This window comes from Capra hircus, chromosome 8, assembly GCF_001704415.2.
Source record: "Capra hircus breed San Clemente chromosome 8, ASM170441v1, whole genome shotgun sequence".
Lineage (NCBI taxonomy): Eukaryota > Metazoa > Chordata > Mammalia > Artiodactyla > Bovidae > Capra > Capra hircus.
In genome coordinates this window covers 82,440,412-82,458,123 of record NC_030815.1, presented here as the reverse complement: position 1 = coordinate 82,458,123, position 17,712 = coordinate 82,440,412, and the positions used below count along the sequence as shown (strand labels likewise).

At 40.2% G+C, this 17,712-nt stretch overlaps 1 protein-coding gene across 2 annotated transcripts in view; it reads right to left on the bottom strand.

Annotated features, from left to right (window-relative positions):
• ERCC6L2 (ERCC excision repair 6 like 2) overlaps positions 1-17,712 on the bottom strand; it is a 152,374-nt gene that overhangs the window by 41,172 nt on the left and 93,490 nt on the right. For both annotated transcript variants that reach the window (XM_005684146.3, XM_018052475.1), the window contains exon 14: positions 9,124-9,276. In XM_005684146.3, coding sequence (XP_005684203.2) covers positions 9,124-9,276 — 153 coding nt within the window. The remainder of the gene's footprint in view (positions 1-9,123; positions 9,277-17,712) is intronic.

Here is a 17,712-nt window from a genome sequence, read left to right as displayed (position 1 = left end):
CTTTGGGACCCTATGGGCAGTAGCCCACCAGGCTTCTCTGTCTAAGAGCTTCTGCAGGCAAGAATACTGGAGTGGACTAACATGCCCTCCTCCAAGGGATCTTCCTGACTGAGGGATCGAAACAGCATCTCTTGGCGTCTCTTGAATTGACAGGCAGATTCTTCAGCACCAGGGCCACATGGGAAGCCCATAAATACCCTGGGTCAGTTCAGTTCAGTTGCTCAGCCGTGTCCAACTCCTTGTGACCCCATGAATCACAGCACGCCAGGCCTCCCTGTCCATCACCAACTTCCGGAGTTAACTCATGTCCATCAAGTCAGTGATGCCATCCAGCCATCTCATCCTCTGTCATCCCTTTCTCCTCCTGCCCCCAATCCCTCCCAGTATTAGGGTCTTTTCCAAAGAGTCAACTCTTCGCATGAGGTGGCCAAAGTATTGGCGTTTCAGCTTCAGCATCAGTCCTTCCAATGAACACCCAGGACTGATCTCCTTTAGGATGGACTGGTTGGATCTCCTTGCAGTCCAAGGGACTCTCAAGAGTCTTCTCCAACACTACAGCTCAAAAGCATCAATTCTTCGGGGCTCAGCTTTCTTCACAGTCCAACTATCACATACATCACATGACCACTGGAAAAACCATAGCCTTGACTAGATGGACCTTTGTTGGCAAAGTAATATCTCTGCTTTTCAATATGCTATCTAGGTTGGTCATAACTTTCCTTCCAAGGAGTAAGCGTCTTTCAATTTCATGGCTGCAGTCACCATCTGCAGTGATTTTAGAGCCACCAAAAATAAAGTCAGCCACTGTTTTCACTGTCTCCCCACCTATCCGGCATGAAGTGATAGGACCAGATGCCATGACCTTAGTTTTCTGAATGTTGAGCTTTAAGCCAACTTTTTCACTCTCCTCTTTCACTTTCATCAAGAGGTTTTTTTTTAGTTCCTCTTCACTTTCTGCCATAAGGGTGGTGTCATCTGCATATCTGAGGTTATTGATATTTCTCCAGCAATCTTGATTCCAGCTTGTGCTTCTTCCAGTCCAGCGTTTCTCAAGATGTACTCTGCATATAAGTTAAATAAGCAGGGTGACAATATACAGCCTTGATGTACTCCTTTTCCTATTTGGAACCAGTCTGCTGTTCCATGTCCAGTTCTAACTGTTGCTTCCTGACTACATACAGGTTTCTCAAGAGGCAGGTCAGGTGGTCTGGTATTCCCAGCTCTTGAAGAATTTTCCACAGTTTCTTGTGGTCCACACAGTCAAAGGCTTTGGCACAGTCAATATAGCAGAAATAGATGTTTTTCTGGAACTCCCTTGCTTTTTCCATGAAACAGCAGATGTTGGCAATTTGATCTCTGGTTCCTCTGCCTTTTCTAAAACCACCTTGAACATCTGGAAGTTCACAGTTCACGTACTGCTAAAGCCTGGCTTGGAGAATTTTGAGCATTACTTTACTAGTGTGTGAGATGAGTGCAATCGTGCAGTAGTTTGAGCATTCTTTGGCATTGCCTTTCTTTGGGATTGGAATGAAAACTGACCTTTTCCAGTCCTGTGGCCACTGCTGAGTTTTCCAAATTTGCTGACATATAGAATGCAGCACTTTCACAGCATCATCTTTCAGGATTTGAAATAGCTCAACTGGAATTCCATCACCTCCACTAGCTTTGTTCATAGTGATGCTTTCTAAGGCCCACTAGACTTTACATTCCAGGATGTCTGGCTTTAGGTGAGTGATCACACCATCATGATTATCTGGGTCGTGAAGTGCCGGGAGCCACCACGGGAGATCCCACCCATGACAAAAATCATGTGGAAGAGAACTGTTAAGCAAGGCTTTAGAACTCAACAGGCTCCCTAGGCTTTCTTGAGCATCTACCCCAAAACCAAAATCTGTCTGTTTTACTATTTCATGACTTTCACCAACTCCTCTGACATTAACAGGGGGCTTTTCTTGACCACCTTTTTCTGGAGAAAATTAACTTAGGGCTATAGCTAATAAGTCTCCTGGACATGAGAGGAATATTTCCAATCAAATCCCCTCTGTTAGCATTTTAGCTTGGTCGGCAGATATATCCAGACTCTTGCAGCTACGCATATGATTATTTACATCCTCCCAACTGTGAGAGGCATGGAAAGCCTAAAACAAAGAGCCTTTCAAAGAGTTAAAAGTTATTAGAGTAGTGCTAATGTAGGATTTCATTATTGGGCCAATGCTTGTTGCTAAGTTCCCATATCTCTTATCCACTGTGCACCTGGGAGTGCATTAGTTAACATAGTTGGAAAGTAAAAAAAAACAAGTGTAGCCTTGAAATTAACCACATCAGACTTTTGAGCTAATTGGTTCTTTCTTGTAACTCACTGCACATTTGCTTCGTGAGAATGTTACTCTGTTTAATACTTTTTGAGGCTGACATAGATTAGAAATATAAGAAAAAACATTTCAAGAGAAAATAAGTTTTCTGGTTGAGAAGCCTTTATCAAAAGAGGGCCTCCAAGGCCAGAAGATAATGTACATGATATTGCTTTTGGAAAAGGTTTGCAAAAATAATCCTGGTTTCGATAAAGACAAAACAGATGTAATGTTTGGGCTGACTCTGTATGGCTTTGCATCTTTCATTTCCCTCTATGTGTAAGACAAGGTATAAAACTACCTTTTAATAATAAAGCTATTGGGCCTCGTTTAAAGAAGCTTGGTCACCCCGTGTTTTTCTTTTTTTCTCTCTTACTTTCTTTTTCAGGCTGATCCCTTGGAGCATAGAGGCTCCCTGCGTTCACTTATCTGCCCGGGTTTCTAAGACCTGAACGGGAAGACGCTCTGCGTCTTCACTCCCTCGGGAGACCGGGAAGGCACCTGTGGCCTCCGTAAACAGGGCAAACTTCTTGTCTCAAAGTTTTATTGGCTTTCTATGTAAACCAAAAAATATCAGCCTCTTTCTCTCCTCTATTTTCTTATCTACAATATTCTTTCCTTATCTCTCTCTAAATCATCCGCAGACGCCATTCTTCCTTCAGGTTCCCCTAGATCTTGCGGGGGCTGGACCCCGGCAGTGAAGCTCTTTTTGTACAGTTCTTCTGTGTATCCTGGCCACCTCTTCTTAATATCTTCCGCTTCTGTTAGGGCTATACCATTTCTGTCCTTTATTGAGCCCATCTTTGCATGAAATGATCCCTTGGTATCTCTAATTTTCTTTAAGAGATCTCTAGTCTTTCCCATTCTGTTGTTTTCCTCTATTTCTTTGCATTGATCGCTGAGGAAGGCTTTCTTTTCTCTCCTTGCTATTCTTTGGAACTCTACATTCAGATGCTTATATCTTTCCTTTTTTCCTTTGCTTTTTGCTTCTCTTCTTTTCACAGCTATTTGTAAGGCCACCTCAGACAGCCATTTTGCTTTTTTGCATTTCTTTTCCATGGGGATGGTCTTGATTCCTGTCTCCTGTACAATGTCACGAACCTCAGTCCATAGTTCATCAGGCACTCTGTCTATCAGATCTAGGCCCTTAAATCTATTTCTCACTTCCACTGGATAATCATAAGAGATTTGATTTAGGTCATACCTGAATGGTCTAGTGGTTTTCCCCACCTTCAATTTAAGTCTGAATTTGGCAATAAGGAGTTCATGATCTGAGCCACAGTCAGCTCCTGGTCTTGTTTTTGCTGACTGTATAGAGTCATCCTTAATTGCTTTTTCTACATACCTTATATCTACTGCATCAGCAGATCCTGTCAGTGCCTCAGGGTACACACCACTATCCTCTGGCCCAAACCACCAACTCTTGGCTAGATTGTTGCAGTATCTCCCTACCTGGCTTCTTGCTTCTGTTCTTATACTTCTATAGTCCAATTCTTAATCTTTAGAATAAACAGTATAGCTTACACTATGTCATTCTGCTATTCAGAACTCCAATTGCTTTTGTTCTCACTCAAAGTCAAAGCCAAAGTTCCTACAGGATCCGGCTTCCTGTCATCTCACTGGCCCCATCTTTGGCTCTCTTGTTTACTACACTCTGGCTACTTTGGCTTCCTTGCCATTTTGAAATCATGCTGAGCATGCTCCTCTCTGAGGGTCTTTGCATTGTTTTTCTGCCTAAAACATTTCTTCCTTGTCTCTTCAAAGAGTCAAATGCAATCTCACAGTGAATGCTTCCTTGGCTACTCCATCTAAAATTGTAATGCTCTTTCCTTGGCAGTCTCCCCACTTTGTTTCCTGGCTCTATTTTTGTTTTCTTTTTTTAGATATACTTTACATATTACAGCATGTACATTTAAGATCTACAAGGTATTAATTTCATATGTTTATATATTGTAATGGGGGGCTTCGCAAGTGGCTCAGTGGTAAAGAATTCGCCTAGCAACGCAGGAAATCCAAGAGACATGGGTTTGATCCTTGGGTCAGGAAGATCCGCTAGAGTAGGAAACGGCAACCCAGGGACAAAGGAGCCCAGTGGGCTACAGTCCACTGAGCCACAAAGAGTCAGACGTGACTTGAGTACACATGCACATATGCTGTAATATGATTACCATCACAGCTTTAGCTAACACCTCTAATGTATCATATAATATCATTTCTTTCATGTGGTGAGAACAATTAAGATCTGGTCCTTAGGCAGTTTTGGGGTATATAACATAGTGTTGTTGACAATACTCACCATGCTGTGTATTACATCTCTAGAATTTATTCATCTTCTACTTGCTCTATATTTATCTTTAGAATCTGTCATCATGATATACTAAATTCAGTTATTTTTTCTCTTTATTATTTGTTTCTCCCAAATAGAATGTAAATTTTTGTAGATAGGACTTTTAATCTATTTTATTAATTTCTGTATGCCTAGCTCTATGATCCAGAGAGAGCAATGGTACCCCACTCCAGTACTCTTGCCTGGCAAATCCCATGGATGGAAGAACCTGGTGGACTGCAGTCCATGGGGTCGCTTAAAGTCAGATACGACTGAGTGACTTCACTTTCACTTTTCACTTTCATGGACTGGAGAAGGAAATGGCAACCCACTCTAGTGTTCTTGCCTGGAGAATCCCAGGGACGGGGGAGCCTGGTGGGCTGCTGTCTATGGGTTCGCAGAGTTGGACACGACTGAAGTGACTTAGCAGCAGCAGCAGCTCTATGATCAGAGAAGGCAGTGGCACCCCACTCCAGCACTCTTGCCTGGAAAATCCCATGGACGGAGGAGCCTGGTAGGCTGCAAGTCCATGGGGTCGTGAAGAGTCGGACACGACTGAGCAACTTCACTTTCACTTTTTACTTTCCTGCATTGGAAAAGGAAATGGCAACCCACTCCAGTGTTCTTGCCTGGAGAATCCCAGGGATGGGGGAGCCGGGTGGGCTGCTGTCTATGGGTTCGCACATAGTCGGACACAACTGAAGTGACTTAGCAGCAGCAGCAGCAGCAGCTCTATGATGTATAATACTGGACATTTCACACATACTCAATATTTGTGAAATTAGTTATCAATATATATATTTTAAAGGGAAACCATTAAAAGAAAGTCAATGTCAAATAGAACTAAAATGCCCAGAAATCATCATAGTAAAAGCGCTCTATAAATTCAAATTTCTATATCTTAAAACATTTAAAAAGGGATTTTTCTACAACCTTGAAAAATTAAAAATGTATCACAGGAAGTAAAACACTTCTTTTACTTTATGATATATGCTTCCCTTATATAGGGCTTGGACTAATAATATTTAAAAATGTAATCTGGCCAAAAGCACAACATGAATCTACTAAATTCTGACTGATAACAAATGAGCAATTTTAATTCAAAATTTAATTTAATAATTGAATGCCAATGAGATTCCTAGAGAGAAGTTAAGCATATTCTCCCATAAACAAAATATAAGATTATGGAGGGTCCTGTCATTAATAAACAATCCTGGAGGAAAAATAACATATTTTGAGGACAACCTGAGAATAAGAGAACTTTCTGTCTAATAACCTGTCAAATGCAATATCGTACATAACAGTTTTTTAACAGAGGAACAGCAGCTATGCTGATTAAAAACAGAGAACAAAACTATTTGATATATAGCAGAAAACAGGAAGGCTGAGCACAAAGAATTGATGTTTTATAACTGTGGTGCTGGAAAAGACTCTTGAGGGTTCCTTGGACAGCAAGGAGATCCAATCAGTCAATCCTAAAGAAAATCAACCCTGAACATTCATTGGAAGGACTGCCGCTGAAGCTGAATCTTCAATACTCTGTCCATCTGACATGAAGAGCCAACTCACTGGAAAAGACCCTGATGCGAGAGAAGACTGAGGGCAAGAGGAGAAGGAGATGGCAGAAGATAAGATGGCACGACCAACTCAATGGGCAAGATTTGAGCAAATTCCAGGAGATAGTGAAGGATAGTAAAAGATAAATGAAGGCTAGTAAAAAATGATGCTGTGAAAGTGCTGCACTCAATATGCTAGCAAATTTAGAAAACTCAGCAGTGGCCACAGGATGGAAGAAGTCACCCAAAGAAAGGCAATACCAAAGAATGCTCAAACTACCACATAACTGCACTCATCTCACATGTTAGCAAAGTAATGCTTAAAATTCTCCAAGCCAGGCTTCAACAGTATATGAACCGTGAACTTCCAGATGTTCAAGCTGGATTTAGGAGAGGCAGAGGAACCAGAGATCAAATTGCGAAAATCCAATGGATCATCAGAAAAGCAAGAAAGTTCCAGAAGAACATCTACTTCTGCTTTATTGACAATGCCAAAGCCTTTGCCTGTGTGGATCACAACAAACTGTGGAAAATTCTTCTAGAGATGGAAATACCAGACCACCTTACCTGCCTCTTGAGAAATCTGTATGCCGGTCAGGAAGCAACAGTTAGAACTGGACATGGAACAACGGACTGGTTGCAAATAGGAAAGGAGTATGTTACCCTGCTTATTTAATTTATAGGTAGACTACATCATGAGAAATGCTGGGCTGGATGAAGCACAAGCTGGAATCAAGACTGCCAGGAGAATAACCTGGCAATATCAATATCCTAATAATCAGTATCAATAACCTTAGATATGCAGATGACATCACCCTTATGGTAGAAAGTGAAGAAGAACTAAAGAGCCTCTTGATGAAAGTGAAAGAGGAGAGTGAAACAGTTGGCTTAAAACTCAACATTCAGAAAACCAAGATCATGGCATCTGGCCCCATCATTTCATGGCAAATAGATGGGGAAACAGTGGAAACAGTGAGAGACTTTATTTCTGGGGGTCCAAAATCACTGTAGATGGTGACTGCAGCCATGAAATTAAAAGATGCTTGCTCCTTGGAAGAGGACCTTTTCTTGGAAGAAAAGTTATAACCAACCTAGACAGCATATTAAAAAGCAGAGACATTATTTTGCCAACAAAGGTCCATCTAGTGAAGGCTACAGTTTTTCCAGTAGCCATGTATGGATGTGAGAGTTGACTCTAAAGAAAGCTGAGGGCCGAAGAATTGACGCTTTTGAATTGTGGAGTTGGAGAAGACTCTTGAGAGTCCCTTGGACAGCAAAGAGATTCAACCAGTCTATCCTAAAGGAAATCAGTCCTGAATATTCATGGAAGGACTGATGCTGAAGCTGACACTCTAATACTTTGGTCACCTAATACAAAGAACTGACTCACTGGAAAAGATCCTGATGCTGGGAAAGATTGAAGGCGGGAGGAGGAAGGGACAACAGAGGATGAGATGGTTGGATGGCATCACTGACTCAATGGGCATGAGTCTGAGTAAACTCTGCAAGTTGGTGATAGACAGGGAGGCCTGGCATGCTGCAGTCCATGGGGTCACAAAGAGCTGGACATGACTGAGTGAGTGAACTGAACTGAGTGAAGGACAGGGAAGCATGGCATACTGCAGTCCATGGGGCTGCAGAGCCAGGCAGGACTTAGCAACTGAACAACAACAGAAAACAGGAAAAGTAATACAATATGAATATATTTTACAGATAATGATCTCAAATTAGAAACACAAATGTACATATGTTGTGCAGCACTCTGTGATGGAGGTACGATCTGAGGGGGACCTGAAGGACAGACAAGGTTATTGATTAGAGAAAAGGAATCAAGAAGTCCACGAAAGAACCAGCATATACGAAACAAGAAAAAGGGGAACCTTAAATGGGTCACTCAATTCAGAATCAAATAATTACTATAAAATAAAACTCAGCAGTATACATCAGACATTGTATAACGGTTGTAATATTCACAACATACAAATAATACATACCTTCCTCTTCTCCATCCATTGGTGATCACATTTGAACCTCTACCGAAATGACTTAACATATGCTCACCAATGTTACGTGTACATTATATAAATGTTCTCTTCCATATCCCATAAACATGGTCTAAACTCTTTAAGGACAGAGACTAATAGCTCCTTGAACTGTTTTTATGGTACTATTAAATAAATGAAGTACATTAAGGTTTTACTACAAAGTCCTGGAAGTTAAGGGAAATATCCTTAAGTTTTTCAAGACTCAAGTTTCCTCAGCTTTATGATGAAGGGATTGAAAAAAAATGACAGCCCAAGATTTCACAATACTCATATCAATATTAACTAAAACATAGGCTAATATTCTTAGTATTCTAGTATATTAAAGAATTTAAAAGTTTTTTTAAAGGATATAAATATCCTGTTAAGAATAAGAAACATCTGTATCCTGAGGATGAACACAACTGGGAGAGTTTGAAATATTGGTGTGTAATTTTTACTGGGAACAGAAAAAGAAAGTCTCCATAAGACATGAGAGTGCATCTCAGGGAGTATTTGGTAACTTTTAATCAAAACACATTTTATATTTTTGTTTACTTAGGAAAGTCTCTTTTTTTAGTTCCTGACTTCAACAGCTGTTTTCCAAATGATAAATTTCTCTTTACCAGTTTGAAAATGGCCTTGGAAGGTCATACTACCTTGTATATGTATCTGAATTTAACTATGCATGGGGAAAATCTTGATTAGAGGTATAATAATTCATTTCCAATTTCACTAAAAGTAGAAATTCTAAATATAGGACTTTTTTATGAAGAAAACCAAAAATTTCTCTGAAATGGCACCAGCAATTTTCCTGAGGTAGAAAACCATAATGAAAATACTGAAAAGATCAAAGAAAAATTTCACACCTCCAGGATGTCCCTTGTAAGACAAGACCCTTGGGACCTCAGTTTGAAGAGATTATAGACCCCAAAAAGTTCTCCTCGATGCTCTTTTGATCCTTGAACTGCTTCAAAATATCGCTTGGCATTTTCACTTCCAACCACCACACAGTGAAGTTGCTATAACAGAAAAAACACAAGATATTTTTGAAGTGTTTGCTCCAACAATATGTCAGAATTTCCTGGCATTCCCTGTATATACACAGCTTTAGCTTGAGCAGGCAGAATCTCCGTAGGGAGGAAATTTTATTTTAATTTCCCTGGCAGATGTTGCCATTATGGTGAAATAATCTGTCCAGTCTTATTAAAGAACAAAATCTTACATTTCCTATTTTATCTGTTTTCTAACAACTGACTCAAGATCATTTCTCTATGGCCTAGCCACTTGATGTAAAATGTAAAAGGCACACATTTGAAAACACTTTTCTCCTCTCTAGACTCTTACTTCAATAGAAACTACTAAAACTGGAAAATAGTCCCTACATCACCAAAGTTAAATTATAATCTAAAGTAGTTATACAATAACCACGTTGGTATCAAACTAATTGTGGCCATGGTTACACTGTCAACTAACAGCAAAAATCCAACCATTGTTTAAAGACACTGCATCCCTGAAACAATGGTGAATTCAGCAAGAACACTGACATGGAACCCTTAAGGACATACACCACTTTAGTATCAACGTAATGTGTCTCCTAACTGATTAGATATTTTACTGTATATAACTAAATACACTTTGATTAATCCCATGTACACTCTAACATTTCTTAAAAGAAACAAAGAGTGAAAAATAACCTCAATCTATTGCTGATGGAAGGATTAGTAAGAAGGGATACTTTGTGATTTTCACCAGACTGATTTGTACTATCAGTTCAGTTCAGTCGCTCTGTCGTGTCCCACTCTTTGCAAGCTCGTGAACCGCGCGTGCCAGGCAATATAATTCATTGTTTTAGGGGCTTCCTTGGTGGCTCAGGGTAAAGAATTCACCTGCCAAGGTAGGAGATGCGGGTTTGATCCCTGAATTAGAAGTTCCCCTGGAGAAGGAAATAGCAACCCAGCTCCAGTATTCTTGGTATTCCCTGGTGGCTCAGACAGTAAAGAATCTGCCTGCAATGTAGGAGACCTGGGTTCGACCCTTGGCTTGGGAAGATCCCCTGGAGAAGGGAATAACTACCCATTCTAGCATCCTTGGAGCTTCCCCAGGGGTTCAGTGGTAAAGAATTCACCTGCCAATGCAGGCAATGCAGGAGACTCAGGTTTGATCCCTGGGTTGGGAAGATCCCCTGGAGGAGGAAATGGCAACCGACTCCAGTACTCTTGCCTGGAGAATTCCATGGACAGAGGAACATGGCCAGCTACAGTCTACGGAGTCGCAAAGAGTCGGACATAACTTAGCAACTGAACAACCACCACCAGTATTCTTGCCTGAGAAATCCCATGCACAGAGGAACCCGGTGGGCTAGAGCCCAGGGGGTCGTAAAGGAGCCAGAGCCTGAATGACAACAGCCAAAGCTGCTTTAGGTAACTAAAATTATTCTTACTAATGGCAGCTTCTGTTTATTGGATGTATGTGCAGCACTTTTATATTCTCATTTAATTCCTACAATCCTATATTATCTTCTCCCTTCTAGAAATAAAATAACTTAAATTTAGAGAAATCAAGTGTCTTTCTCACAGCTGCCCCACTAGGAAGCATCATTTGTAGAATTTATACCTGAGTTTGGCTGAACACAAAATTTATACTTGTATCAATTTCTCATCGCCAGATGTCCCCCTTAAAACAAGACCCTTGGGACCTAAATTTGAATAAGTTATGGATCAATACACTGATTTGTTTTATATACGTCCCCAAAATACAGGTTATAGTCCTGGAAATACATAATCACAACAGCAACTGATTTACTTGATGGACCGGTTACTGATGATTTTACCCTTGCTACTGACACTTCCTTAAACACTTCCTTAAAGTCTGTGTTGTCAGACTGTTGTAATTTGTAGGCATTCATCTGAATCTCTGTCTCCTACCAATGCTTTATCACAAAATTTATAAAAGATACATTATTTTGTACTTAAAATTTAAGTTTTCCAAAGTGGCCCAAGTAAAACTGAAGGCCAGATGCATCCATCTCTAGGGTAACTATAACAAAACCATTGTTACAAATCAAGAGAGTAAGGGGGAAAATATCAGTATTTGGAAAATGTAGTTTCTAGCTTAAGAAAAAACTCATGCAAAGCTATGAAATGCTTAGATTTCTTCACAATATACAAGATATGCAAGAAGTAAAAATGGACTATTCACCGTGTTAAAAGAGTACATGACCCCATCCTCCATCTTCAAGGCCAGTAATGAGGCATCTTCACATCATTCTCTCTGACCCTCTGTTTCTGTCGTCATGTTGCCGCCTTCTTTCCTTTTTCTGACCCTACTGCTACCCCCTCCCTTTATAAGGACCCTTGTGATTACACTGGGCCCACCCACATAGTCCAGGTGTGTTCAGGGAATTAGGATGCAGGTATATGTGGAGGACCATTACTCAGCCCACCACAGTAAGGAGGTGCAATAAGCATGATGACAGCTTACCAAAATGAGACAGAAGCCCCCTTGAAGGGGTTCTCACTGGTAAAAAAATGAGTCTGAACACAAAAACAATTCATGATATTCAGTGTGTTCCTAAAATTTGTTACTAAAATACTAGCCCATGAGTCCACACAGATTAAATCAATGGAAGATAAAGGAAGGCTCTCTTTTTGGTAGAATGCCAACAAATATAAAAGAAGTAATAATAAATAGAAAAATCACCATCTGACAAACCATCACAGTGGTAGCTGATTCAGGCAGGAATCACCAAAGAACACTAAAGCTGATGAGGAACAGGGTACAGTTGTCCCTCAGCCCTTGGTATGGTTCCAGGACCCCCATGTATATCAGAACCATGCATGCTCAAGCTGCTTTTATGAAATGGCATCGTATCTGCATATAAGCTAAGCATTACTTTCCTATATGCTTTAAATCATCTCTAGATTACTTATAACACCCAATACAATGTAAACTCTGTGTGCTATGCTGTGCTGTGCTTAGTCGCTCAGTCGTGTCTGAGTCTTTGCAACCCCACGGACTGTAGCTTGCCAGGCTCCTGTGTCCATGGGGATTTTCCAGGCAAGAATACTGGAGTGGGTTGTCATGCCCTCCTTCAGGTATCTTCCCAACCCAGGGATCGAACCCAGGTCTCCCACACTGCAGGTGGATTCTTTACCATCTGAGCCACCAGGGAAGCCCAAGAATACTGGGGTGGGTAGCCCATTCCTGCTCCAGGGGATCTTCCTGACCCAGAAATCAAACCGGGGTCTGCTGCATTGCAGGCAGATTCTTTACCAGCTGAGCTACTAGGGAAGCCCAAACTCTGTATAAATATATGTAAATACAATGGACAGGGAAGCCTGGTGCAGTCCACGGCGTTGCAAAGAGTCGGACACAACTGAGCGACTAAACTGAACTGAACAACATAAATGCTATGCAAATAGCTAGCACAGGGCAAATTCAAGTGTCACTTTAATCCACAGTTGTTTGAACCTGTGAAAGAACCATGGAAACAGAGGGCTGACTATATTGGCATGGTCTCTGATGATCTTCTCATAATATATATTTCAACTTACAAATGAAAAAAATGGTAAGTCTGCAGTGGAGAAAGCTGGTAGACACAAACTTGACAGGTGATCAAGATTAATATCGCTGGCAGGTCAGGTCATCTAGGCACTGGGTGCCTTCTTTCATTGCGATCAGAAGAGCACAGCACTCTTTCTGTGCCATTCTTGTCTTGAGTTGGGACACGAGGGGACAGCAAATGGACATGCTGAGAGAAAGTATACACAAGGAAAGGCTTTACTTTTTAAAACTGTCAAGGTCATGAAAGACCAGGAAAGCCTGCGTAACTTAAGGTTGAAGAAAACTTAGGAGACACAAAGAGAAATGTAATTATGATCCTGGATTGGATTCCGAGCCAGAAGGAGAAAGGAGACGTTGCCAGGAAAGCTGATGAAATCTGCATGGGTTCTATGAATTATAAGGTAATGCTGTAAGTGTTAGTTTCTTGATTTGGATACCTACATTTTTGAGAAGAGAGGAGGGGATGAAGGAGAAGTAAGCTGCAGCAAAATATGTAAAACTGAGTGTTTATAATGCATAAAGCTATTTTTATATGTACATTTAAACAGAGAGAAATACAGAGAATGTAGAGGTGGGAAGTTTACAACTTGCAAATGGTTCAGAAAAAGAATAAAGATCATGGCTGAGTGAGAGAAAGAAAAAGCAAATGTGGTAAAATGTTAACAACTGGAGAAGCTGGGTGAACTTAATTGGGAGTTCTCTGTGCTGTTCTTGCAACTCTTTTGTAAATACATATTTACTTCTAAATAAATTACATATATGTGAAAGATGAATTTCTGAATGCCAAACTAGATTATATGCAATGCTCCAAACCAGAAGGAGCACAGTCACTGTATCATTGTATAAGTGTTTTCTTTTTTTTTAAGTATAAAATACCTGAAGACTTTTATTGTAAACAAATGTAAACAAAAACATCAAAGGGCAAGTCTCCCTGAACAATACAGATTATCCCTTATCAGTCTAATCAACACTGTAATATTTAGGTTTATCCTTCCTAGAGATTTTTCAATGCAGTTAAGAGTTATTTTTATATACATAAAATTTTATGTATATTTATGTAAATTTTTATAGACATAAATAGTTTTATAAACCAACACAATTGGTACACATGTTCTGCAAGTTACTTTAAATGTCTTAAAGATTGTGTCACATAGGTACATCTGTTCTATAATCTTCTAAAAAATTTTTTGCTGTTCCAAGGTATTTCATAATGTGGTATATCAGAATCTATGTTATTCTGTTACTGTTGTACATTTAGGCTGTTCTTTTTTCCCATTTTTCAAACAAATACAATTCTGAACAGAAATCCTTGTCATTCTTCACTGTGCATATATGAGAATATTTCTACAAGGTAAATATGGAGAAAGTGCATTTAAAAATGCTGTTAAATTAACTTCTAAAATAAATGCTCACTGTATTCCAAAAACAGTAAATGAGCATCTCTTTAGAAGTATTTTCACCAATAACAAGCAACATTAATCTCCCCAGCTCCCTAAAAAATACCCCACAGAACAAAAAGTCTTTTGCAGAACATGCAGAACGCAATCTTATTTTTTTATTTCTCGATTATAAGTGTGGTTAAGCATCTTTTCATATGCATTATGTATACATTAGTATTTTTTCTTCACTAAAATGTCTAATCATAGTCTTTTTACTGATTTGTAGGAGTTCTTTATATATTATAGATGCTAATCCTTTGTTTATTATATTTATGGCAAATATTTCCTCCTGTCTGTCCTTTAATTTGGCTTGTACTTCCTTTGTCATATAGAAGTTTTATATAAAAATGTAGTCAGATTTACAACATTTGCCTTAGAGGCTGCATCAGTTTCCTAAGGCTGCTGTAACAAAGTACCGTAAACCACGTGGTATAAAACAACAGAAATTTATTCTCTCTCAATTCTGGAGGCTCAGCCTGAAATCAAGATATTGGCAGGGCCATACTCTCTCTGAAAGTTCTAAAGGAAGGAAAATCCTTCCTTCCTTTTTCCTAGTTTCTGGTAGTTGCTGGCAATCCTACGCATTCCGTGGTTCACAGCTTCATCACGCCAGTCTTTGCCTCTATCATTACATGGCATCCTCCTTCTGTGTTTGTCTGCATCCAAATTTCCCTTTTGTAAGAATATCAGTCATACCAGAATTAGGGCCCACCCTAACAGAGTATATCAGAGAAGGAAATGACAACCCATTCCTGTGTTCTTGCCCAGAGAATCCCAGGGACGGGGGAGCCTGGTGGGCTGCTGTCTATGGGGTCGCACAGAGTCGGACAGGACTGAGGTGACTTAGCAGGAGCAGGAGCAGCTAATAGAGTATAACATCATTTAACTTGACTACATCAGCAAAGATCTTACTTCCAAATAAGATCCCATTCACAGCTACCAGAGATTATGGACTTCACCATAGTTTTTATTCATTTTTTTGTGGCGGGGGGGGGGGGTGTGGTGGGGCACAATTCAACTTCTAACAGAGGCTTTGTTAAAGACTTTTACGTTTATGTTCATGAGACATATTTGTCTATAATTTTCTGTTCTTTTAATGTCTTTGCCAATTTTGGCTTCAGTATTCTTCTATCTTTCTTAAGTAGGCTGGAATTGTTCCCTTCTCTGTTCTCAAGAAGAATATTAAATGTTTGGTATAATTCACCACTGAAAGAAAAGTTTATACCACTGTGGAAAACTTTTGAATTAAAAATTCATTCATTTTCTCTGATAATACAGAGCTATAATTTCCCCTCATTTAAAGTTACTGCTCCTAGATATCCAACACTGCTAACAACAATTAGATATCTACCTAATTCTAGTACTTTCATAATTTTTTTTTCCTCTCCATAAAGTTTATCTCTGGGTATTTTAAGGATTTATCTTTTTATCCTTGGTATTTTACAACTATAAAAAGACAATCTAAGTGTGGATCTATTCTCATTTATCCTATTTAGCACTTAGTAGGCTCACATAATCTGTGGACTCTTATTTTCTACTACTTAAAAGTTTCATCCTTTATTTGGGGCTTCTTTCTTCTGTTAACTTCTTCAACTATAAGACTGACACTGGAATTCCTAGGTCTAACCTTCATTCCTCCCAACTGTTCTTACATGTATTCTCTCCCTGTCTTTTTGCTCTGTAATCTAGAAGAACTGTGTGGCTTGTTCTTTTAGATGAAACTTTGCTCTTTGGTATTCAGCCTATTACTGGAGTTTTTCATTTTCTGGATCTCCAATGGATTTTTTTCCAGTAGTCTTTTCTTATTTCCAGGATCCTACAACCTCACTTACCTCTTGAATATTTATAGTTTTTTAAAAAAATCTACTCTTTTCTATTACTTTTGTTTTCTCTGATGTTATTTTTTCAATGCCTATAATAGTTCCTAGGGGATTCCCAGGTAGAACAGTGATAAAGAACTTGCCTGCCAATGCAGGAGATAACAGAGACATGGGTTTAGTCTCTGGGTTGGGAAGATCCCCTGGAGGAAGAAATGACAGTCCACTCCAGAATTCTTGCCTGAAAAATTCCATGGAGAGAGGAGTCTGGCAGGCTACAATCCATGGGGTTGAAGAGAGTCAAACACAACTGAGCACACACGCACATATTAGTTCCTGTATCTCTTGTAACAAATTATCATAAACTTGATGGCTTAGAACAATAGAAATTTATTCTCTTACAGGAGGCTATAAGACTGATAGCAGTATCACTGGAGTAAAATCAAGTTTTGCAGAGCTATGTTCTCTTCACAAGCTCTAGAGTAGGATCCATTCCTTGCCTCTTTTCACTTCTGGTGGCTGTCAACATTCCTTAGTTTGTGACTGCTGCTGCTGCTGCTAAGTCACTTCAGTTGTGTCCGACTCTGTGCGACCCCACAGATGGCAGCCCATCAGGCTCCGCCGTCCCTGGTCCCTGGGATTCTCCAGGCAAGAACACTGGAGTGGGTTGCCATTTCCTTCTCCAATGCATGAAAGTGAAAAGTGAAAGTGAAGTCGCTCAGTAAGTGTCCGACTCTTCATGACCCCATGGACTGCAGCCTACCAGGCTCCTCCCTCCATGGGATTTTCCAGGCAAGAGTACTGGAGTGGGGTTGCCATTGCCTTCTCCTAGTTTGTGACTGCTGCTATTGCTGCTAAGTCGCTTCAGTTGTGTCTGACTCTGTGCGACCCCATAGACGGCAGTCCACCAGGCTCCCCCATCCCTGGGATTCTCCAGGCAAGAACACTGGACTGGGTTGCCACTTCCTTCTCCAGTGCATGAAAGTGAAAAGTGAAAGGGAAGTCGCTCAGTTGTGTCCGACTCTTCGAGACCCCATGGACTGCAGCCCACCATGCTCCTCCGTCCATGGAATTTTCTAGGCAAGAGTAGTGGAGTGGGGCGCCATCGCCTTCTCCTAGTTTGTGACTACCCAGTTCTAATCTCTGCCTCTGTGGTACGCTGCCTTCTCTTCTGTCTGTGTCAGATTTCCCTTTGCTTCTTATTTGTAAGTCACAACTTAGGGCCCACCTGAACAATCAAGGCTAATCTTCCCATCTCAAAAAACCCTTAATCACATCTGCAAAGATCCTTCTTTCCATATAAAGTAACATTTACAGGTTCCAGAGATAAGGACCTGGTATCTCTGAGGGACACTTTCATAGTGTTTTTATTTTCCAAAACTGTTCCATACTATTTGGTGGTGGGGGGGGGGGTGTTTCATCTGACTTCAAATGTCTTACATGCTCATCTAGGCCAACTGCAACAATTATTTAAAGCAGAGAGCAGGTGGAGGGGTTTGCAGGCATTTGTTTTGGACTTTCTTCTCTATTTCAGCAAAAATTTGGAGCTTTGCTTCTTTCCTTCCAGTATTTCTATGTTTTGTTCCTAGTTGAGAGCAAACATTTCCATTGGCTGCAGTTTGGTACAATGGGGGAA